This window comes from Podarcis filfolensis (genome assembly GCF_964270895.1).
Source record: "Podarcis filfolensis genome assembly, chromosome: 12".
NCBI classification, from domain to species: domain Eukaryota; kingdom Metazoa; phylum Chordata; class Lepidosauria; order Squamata; family Lacertidae; genus Podarcis; species Podarcis filfolensis.
Genome location: NC_139614.1, coordinates 21,031,476 through 21,040,533, shown reverse-complemented (window position 1 = coordinate 21,040,533; position 9,058 = coordinate 21,031,476). Strand labels below are relative to the sequence as shown.

The following is a 9,058-nucleotide window of genomic DNA, read 5'->3' as shown; positions in this document are numbered from 1 at the left end:
TTCACCAGTCAGAATGGAAACTTAATGGGGCCGATGGCAATTATTCCAGGCACTTCAAGTTGGGTTAGATTCTAGTAACAGGCCCTTTGTACGCCAAACGGTGCTGATGACTAATTTATAGCATGCAATTTATGAACATTTTTTTAAAAATCAGACTTGAGGGTGTTGTTAAAAAAAAAAAAAGTCTGCTCAAACCACCCAGCAAGAACCAGTTTAAAAACATTGGGCAAACTCATGACCTCCATGTTCCAGAAGTTCCTACCTCCTTCGGATCTAAAAAGCACATTGCAATATGAAAGATGGAATTCTGAAATAAATTTTCAGTTCCCTCCTCCCCGCCCCCCCCCCTTTTTTTTACTTATACATTGCACCATTCCTTAGCTGCTGGCAGATTTAAGTGGCAGTACTTGCTCTCCACTGCTAGGCTGTGGAAAGAGAATTTATTCTGATAGCATTAGTTCTCCTTGATTTCCAATGAGCCAGTGTGACATGTCAGTACCCCTATTTGAAAAGGGGAGAGAGGAGGAAATTGCTTGGCTCTGTGCAAGAGCATGCAGGGAGTGGAGCTCTTGTCAACTCGTATAAATATTGAGGATGCCTTTTTCTTTGAAATGCCAATTCCGATCTTTTTAAATTCTCTGAGCCGGAGGGAATTAATCTTCCTGAGAAAGGAGATTATCTATGACAGTAGCAGTGTCAAGCCTAAAGTGGAACTATAAACCAATGTTCTGTAGCCACCTCTTAATACAACTCTCTTACCTGTGATTTTAAACAGCTGAAAGAAAGGTGGAACATGATGGCTGACCCATTTGGGCTACAGTAGAACAACGGTGAAGCAGTGGGTTCCTACACAGCCCTGCTTCCTTCCAAAATGTCAACGAATACATATCCAAAAGACGCCACGCTTTTTACGGCCGATTTCTCCCCTCCCCCATCATGCCCCTACTTCTGTCAGTCCTTATATGGACTGACTACTACAGGAATAATGGCTTGTCTCTTTAATTGAGGATGTCACACACACCTAGGAGTCTGTAAAATGTGTTGGCGAGATGACCCTAGGAACAGGCGCAGGATTCAAGGACTATTAATTGCAGAAAGGGTGTCTTCTCTTGCGAATTTCAAGCCTGCTATAGTAAGTATAAACTTAAACAACACAAGCATTTCAAATAAGGTGTTAACAACCCTATTTCATCTGGAATATTTTCTCCGAAAGAAAAACAAGATCCCCATACAATTGCAGCAATGACTTGCGTTCTCTGGGCTCCTCACTAACTAGATATTTTCCATTGATGCTTTACTTATGAATCTCTAAGGATTTCTTATGCTTCTTAATGGTCTAATAAGGTAAGCATTTTTTAAACAACTGCAGGCTGCTATATAATTCATTTGATGTGAAACTTCCTTGATTGGAAAAGATGCAAGATTATCCATACAAACGAGTACCGTGACTGCTCATTTATCCTACAGGAGAATCTGATGCATGTAAAAGCATATCACTTGTGAGAGAGCAACAGTCACCCTGACTTGACTTGAACTGGGGTTTACCAAACATGAACTTCATCTACGTAATAGCAAAATGCATCAATAGTTCAAAAGCAAGAGCAGTATTTTCCACTTTGATGGCAAACAATGACTTGGGAATGGAGTGAATATGCCCCGCTAGTGTGAAGCAGCCTTCATTGAACCCCCAAAATTCATTTTAAGCTCCTGAAAACTAATGTGGCCTGTTTAGCATAAGAGCTGTTTTAAAGGGCAGCATCTGGTGGTGCTGTGTGCTTGCGCACACCCTCATTCTGCTTCTCCCTCAGTTCTCTTTAAGACTTCACACTACTTTTGCAGCTAGGGAATTTGGGCGGACAGTGCATGCCTATCTGCTGATAGCAGGCTGAGTGGTGCTTGCAAAATCTACTTAATGTTTCTCCCAAGACATTCCTTATTTTTACCTTGGAATGCAGAAGCCACGTGCATTTTACAAGTAGGAGCAGATGGGAGATAAGGAATCCATTGCTCGCTGGTCGAGAACATGAGTTGCATCGTGGAGGTTAAAGACTCAGACCTCAGCTAGGATTAAGAAAATTGGAATCTCGCTCTCTGAGCTCTACTCCTTTTGGGTAGATAATAGCATGCCAGTTCTAACTTGATATAAGGCAACTTCCTATATCCCTGAGGGCATAAAGGAATGGAGCCTGTACTCAGTAACATAGCATAAACGCCATCAGTAGTGGGACCTTTTCAGCTATCCCCATCCTCTTTCCACCTCCCTTCATGTGCTGCTTTTAGCGCTTCAATCCTGGTTAGTTTGAACCACCTGTTGTACCTGCATTGTGGTTTAATGTCGGCTTGCCAATCAAGAGCAAAGCATGGTTTAAGAGCTAGGCTGGTGAACCATAATTAAACAAATCCCTTTGGGGGATGCAATGGGGAATTGTAGTTCAAACAGCCCAGGATAGACGCATCAAAGCCAGGAAATGGACAGAGGAGCAATGGGGACTGCACTTGTTCCTGGCCTCATAAATAAGGAACTGAACTGGGCTTAAAAAGTCCCACCTAGATTTCTTTTATTTAAGGTACTGCGCACATAGCTTCCATTTTCTGTACAATGAGGACTCTTTGATAATTATAGCAGCTGCTGACCTAAGGCAACATCCACCATGAATGGAGAGATACAGGTAGCTAAAGCCAAAGATAATGTAATTACTAAGTTGAAACTTTTTCATTTTCACTAGCAGTATCTTGGCAACTACAGCAACATGATGTGAAATTAAGGAAACGTACATGAGCACCTCACTGTGGATTCTCTACACCACTCGAGAGACACAATTAGTACACACCATCTTAGGCAGGTCTGCATGGAGCAGGTACCATTTGTATGAACTGTTTTCATCATATGGGGGGGCTGGGAGGGCAGCTACTCTAGTTTGCTTGGTTGTGGTGGGTCAAAGACCGAGAGATGTGATTGTGAATATCATGCTGGCAGCATATGCAGCAGTCGCAGAGGCATACTGATTCATACAAACGGCATCATCATGCTATTAGCTGGAGCATGAGCTCTCTTAACAGAGCCGCACGCTCCCACAGGCAGTTGTGGGAATCTAACATATCAGTCTCAGTATAATTGTCTTCGTTCGTAGTTCCTACTTAAAAAGAAACAGCAGTCATATAAATATCACTGGCTCTGATGCTACCAGCACAGGCTGCCTTCATAAAAATTAAGGATATGATATTGGCTCTGTGTTCTGTCTGCATCATTTCTTGTCTTGCCCTTTTCTGTCTGATGTATCAGTTTCATAAATTCAGGCACACATCTGCACCTGTGCAATAATTTCCATCTAGACAGTAGGTGTGTGTGTGTACACATACATACATACATACATATATACAATATTGTGACCCCACTGCTTCACAACGAAAGACTTTAAGCGTATCATTTTCAGTGTTATTTGCAATTATTTACTGTAGGATTTAAGAGTTTCAGATGGTCATATTTAATAGTACTTTTGCTTTTAAACCAGGACAGCCGGTCGTCCTCTTCCAGTGAGTGTAAAATGCAACTTACTTGTCACTGTATTACTACAGATGTATTTCTCACTCTATTCCATCTATCATATTAAAATAGACATTTGGCCTGTTACTGTTCTTCAAGAAAACAGACTTCTGACAGTCTGATTCAATCAGTTGTTATTGCAACTGCCATGGTTAATATTCAAGAATTAATTTATACCTTGCCAGTTAAAAAATGAGGTGTGGTTCAGGAAACATGTCCCAGTGCAGTGATCGTGGGACAGAAAATGTCAGTAGCTTTTGAAGCAGGATGGCTGCTTTGGTGTGTTTTGAGTAGACGGAATAATTTGGAGGGAACAGAATGCATTTTTTTAAAAGAAAGTGTTTCTATCTAGTTAAATTAATCAAGATTAAAAGGGAAATATAATTTTCAAAACGCCCATGAGAAGGCAGGCAATGGTTGGTGTTATCTACACACATTTGCACTGGTTACTGTATTGGGGATTGTATTCACAGTAGCATGTGTAGCTAATTTTGGTCAATAGAGCATTCCTGCCCTCTCCCCACTGTAGCTCCCTGTGCCCCTCAGGACTGGGAGGTCTTCTGGAATTGTGAGTGTAGGCTGCAGATTTTTAGGATGTAGTAAGAATAAGCTTGGGTGGGTGGCGCTGTGGGTTAAACCACAGAGCCTTGAGCTTGCCGATCAAAAGGTCAGTGGTTTGAATCCCCATAACGGGGTGAGCTCCCGTTGCTCGGTCCCTCTCCTGCCAACCTAGCAGTTCGAAAGCATGTCAAAGTGCAAGTAGATAAATAGGTACCACTCTGGTGGGAAGGTAACGGCGTTTCCATGCGCTGCTCTGGTTTGCCAGAAGCGGCTTAGTCATGCTGGCCACATGACCCAGAAAAACTGTCTGCAGAGCAGACAAATGCTGGCTCCTTGTGAGATGAGCATTGCAACCCTAGAGTCATTCGCAACTGGACTTAACTGTCAGGGGTCCCTTTACCTTTAAGAAAAAGCTTGGCCATCATTCAGAATAGACAAACTGATATTTTGGATCTATCTGTTTGTAGAGAATGAGACTCTTACTCTCAAGATCATGGGTTTGAGCCCCATGTTGGGTGAAAGATTCCTGCATTGTAGGGAGTTGAACTAGATGAGCCTCATGGTCCTTCCAACTCTACAATTCTATGATTCTTTATATGACTTTTCAGCAGTTGGAAGTAAAAGAATACATCTGTGTTTTTACCTGTTTCTTTTGTTCACAGCCTCCCTTCTGAGATCCTGATAACTTAGCAGACTGAGAGCCACATAGTAAGGTAGAGATATTCTGGAGAGTGTTTGTAGACAGAACCGTAGCTTGTGTTACTAAAATGGACCTTTAATACAGAAAGTTAAACATCCTTCCTGTACTTTATTTTAAGGCATCTATAAACTTGATTAAATGTTCTATGGGTGCCTTAAATAATTAGCTAATAATAAATAGATTTTGAATTCTGGGTGTGTTTATAGGGAGATGGCCATTTTGCCAAAATGTTTTAACACAGCGCTGAACCTCTACCTTGGGGATGTCTCCATGGCAGATGAGGATGTAGAACAGCAGGAAAAAAGAGTGACTAGAAAGTAGTTGTAGGAAAGAGTAAATAATAAGAATGAGTGGGACCAAAGTCAGTAGATACAAATGACAATGGCATTGCTGAGGCTACAATAATCCAGCTAATAGACCACAGGAGCTGATAGGGATATGCTCTCCATTTGGAGCTAGCAAGGGTTTGCAGCCCAAAGCATTGGTAAGTACTTGATGGTTAACACAGCTCTTAGGCTTATGTTCCTCTCCTAAACCAAAGACACAACAGTCACGTCTCTTGGGGTTGTGCTACAGGCACCCAGCGGCAACCACGAGAACCACTGCGAGCAAACAAAAAATGCAAAATGAAAGAACTAGAAGAAGCAAAAGAAAGGTAAAGGGGATGGGGGTGGGATTTTGAACAGGGTAGATCTAGCTTGTTTAGATGAAGAACCAGCAAGAGGAAGTTAGCCTTGATGCTGCTATTGTGTTGGTCAAAGAAGGGGCTAAGCACTTTAGGATGTGTTCACAGGACTCAAGGGTACCTACCCTTCCACCAAAATCTGTAGACTAGCATTCTAGAAGGGTCTTGACAAAGGCTCTGTGCTTCTATACAGGGATCATGAAGAACAGTAAACTACTGCAGGAATTAAAAGATTCACAGCTTTTAAGTGTATCTAATTTTGTAGTGTCACTGGTATATATATTTACAGATTATGGCACAGGCTTATAAAAGTTATTTGTATTTAAGCAGCAATTAAATGTAAGATTGGGGCACGGATATTTCATGGTTGCTTCAGGGTGAGATACCCCTATCTAGAATTCCAAGAGTAATTAAAGTTATTTACAGTCCTGTTTTTCTAATATTCGGCTAAGTTGCTGAAGCCAAAGTAAACATTCTTCAATTACTTGGGGGAGGGATTAAATTGCCTTGTGTGTGTGGAATGAAATGATTTAAACTATCCTTCCATTATCTTTTATGCAGCCATTTGAAGTGGTACAGCTTTGTTTTAAAGTGTTCTGCAAATTGCAGTTTCTTGCAGATGAAGCTGACAGTTTAAAAAATAGCTTAAGTATGCATCATGTGTACCTAGAGACCATGTTTTATTGAGTCAAAATACTTTACAAAGAAACTAATGGGAACTATCAAACATAAATCAGCTGGTAAAGAAAAGCAGCTGTATTGTTTATAGACTTGAGTTTGAATTTGTGAAAGGACAGAAGGCATTTTCAAAACACTTTACAGATTCTAAACATTGCCCAAATGTGAACCCAGGTGGGTTGCTAGGTAATGCAACTACAATGTATACAGAAAAGGTGACTGAGAATTAATATATATTCGAGAGCATTTAAAAATTCCAATAACACAAGTTTTATTGTAAAGATTAATATGCCTGAAAAATATGAGAAAAATCAGTGATTTTACATCATGTACTATCAGTAGGGATGGGCTGAACAGCAAATCCCAACCTGTTTCAGTCTCACTGATGCTCAATAATAGGTTTTATGCAGATTTTTTAAAACAATACATGGGAAGTCTGCATTTAGACCATATGCACTTTACTACGTGAAATAGGCCATTCACTATGCAATATATTAATTTCTAAAACGTGTGTTTCTGTGTGCACCTTTTGCAGACTAAAACTGCATCACATAATCTGGAGAAACAGAAAATCAGGCTGAGTTGCATTCCAATCTGCAAGTAAATTTGGGACTGTTTTATTAGGCCCGTCTGCTGTGAAAAGTGGACCAAATAAATGCCTTCCCCATCCCTAGTTGTCAGCTGAGAAAATGGTGTATTAGTTTGTGCATTTCAAGACCATAGTGGCTTCTATGTTTGCTAGCAGATTATTTTCTTGAGGAAAATTCTCAGTAAAGACTCACCTGCTTCCAAAACAAGTAGGTGATAAATGCCCTTTGTACTCCGTTTTATGAAATATACACAAGTTAACCAGGTTGTCTTTTACATGCATTTTGTTTTATGATCTGTTTTATGTGACAAGTTGATTAGCAACCTAAAAATCTGGAACATAATCTTGATTAAATGGTAATCGGATACACTGAGTATGAATGAGATTCTTAAGCATATAGAAAATCATTGCGTTCTCTTTCTCTCTCTGCCACTAGTGGTTTCCCAGACAAAAACACTTTATTGCTTTAGATTTTTTTTTGCAAGAGATTAGTAGTTCCAAAGGCATACTAATAAATGTGTTTAAGACAAATGCAATTTATAGCCACTTCTTTAAAGCTTCTTATATCCTGAACTCCCATTTCACAAAACTGAATAAAAATATGGTGCACACCAATTATACTTTGTTTAAAAATATGAACATATAAAGCACAGGACAGTTTCTGTTTGGTTGAAAAAGCAGCTCAACACAGTTTCCAATATCCATGGGTTTCCCTGGGTGGCAGAAAAAGCCTGAATAGGCTTGCATACATTGCCAAGTGGAAAATGCAATAGGACTAACATTTCCACTGTGTACCTGTAGAAAACCAGCAATGTGAAATCAAGTGAGTTTCTTACTTTGGCAAATAATTGCCTCTCTCAGTCGAACTGACACCCGGCATCGAAACTGGTTTCTGTTGCTTCTGCTCCACAGCTCCAATCAGTGTCAGTTGCAGTGCAATGGTCTTGAAATATTTGGCCCTCACAGTTTTCATGCATGCCTGTCTGCTCCAAACACAAGCCTCCTCCATCTTGTTCAGCATTATGACCTGCGTTCCACTTTTCTGCAAACACTTCATTGTTGTAGAGAGGCCCGTCTCCATGCCCAAGAGTTTCGGTTCCTCCGTCTTCAACAGCAGCCAGCTGTTGATCTGAGATTACTGGGAACTGCAAGCCACTTTCAGCTGTGCAGAACTGTGTTTCTGAATTTCTTGCATTTTCCGTAACTTCTAACTCTTGCATTTCTCCTGTCTGGTGCCGCTCTTTGGCACTTAGTTTTGCCTTCAAAGATTTCTTGGCTTGCTTCTGGTGTCTGTCTTCTTTGGAGAACCTCCAATGAAACTGCAAACAGATATAGTGATAAAGGTTATGTTAAAAAAAGAGAGAGAGGCACCAGCAGAAATCTGTTTAAATTCAATGCTGAATGTTAATTTAATAAGTGTGATGAGACAAGACAGGTTGTGGATTTCTATTTTTAAACAGGAGCACTTTTTAGGAAAGTGAAATAGCTTGGCTTGTTAGCTCTCCTGTAGGTACATGCTAAGCTTCTCTTAGAAAACAGCAATCTTCTTAAACGGCACATTTTGATCTGCATTTTAAAAATGTGTTAACCTCCCCAATCTCTTCTATGAACTAGCGAAAGTTCACAGACAGCATATGTAGGACATTTCCTTCATATATGGCAATGGGGAGCTGTTACGCACCCAGTTTTGTACATCTCGCCCACAGTAAATGAATGAACAGTTGCAGCACAAGGTATTGTCCTCCTGCCTCCTACCCTCCAAACTCAGATAGGTGCAAGGTATGATGTTACATTTTTATTATTTTTTGAAAGCAAGCCCAGGTAAGACACACATACAGAGCCATGTTGATTAAGACAGCATTGCTTTTGGAAAAATATGCTCGTAAGAGGAAACCTTGCCACTTATGCAAACAAGTGTTTGAAAAGTTTGGTATGTACACTATTTTCAAAAACCAGCATGCAAGCCCTCTTTGAAAACATTTTAATATGAAGTTCACTCAAGTAAGTACCCTGACGTAGTGTGCTCTTGTCTTAACGTATCTCATGAGCATGTCACATCTGGCAACTGGAGATGGTAGGTACACGGTTATTTCACTATTGCTATTATTATTTCACTCTTCTACCATAGGCATTAATTTATCCACATGGGTGGAGCAGCTCACCCATGTATGTGTGAAGGGGGTGGGGCGGGGGGTTTCACATCTATAGGAAATGTGCTTTCATTTTGTTTTTTTAAAAAACCCAAACAGAAAAAAAGAGATTGAAAAGTATGTCTGAAAGTATGCTAAGACTTCTGCTTAT

The 9,058-nt window shown here is 40.3% G+C and overlaps 1 protein-coding gene and 1 long non-coding RNA gene across 2 annotated transcripts in view; one reads left to right on the top strand and one right to left on the bottom strand.

The window, feature by feature from the left end:
* Positions 1-1,140: 1,140 nt before the first annotated feature.
* LOC310745603 lies at positions 1,141-7,122 on the top strand. The gene is made up of 2 exons (XR_014540217.1): positions 1,141-4,279; positions 5,083-7,122. It is a non-coding gene; the product is annotated as an uncharacterized lncRNA (long non-coding RNA).
* Positions 6,152-9,058, bottom strand: part of RFTN1 (raftlin, lipid raft linker 1) — a 109,192-nt gene continuing 106,285 nt past the window's right edge. The window contains exon 10 of the mRNA XM_083578050.1: positions 6,152-8,076. Within this exon, the coding sequence (XP_083434176.1) occupies positions 7,615-8,076 (462 nt within the window). The 3' untranslated portion in view covers positions 6,152-7,614. The remainder of the gene's footprint in view (positions 8,077-9,058) is intronic.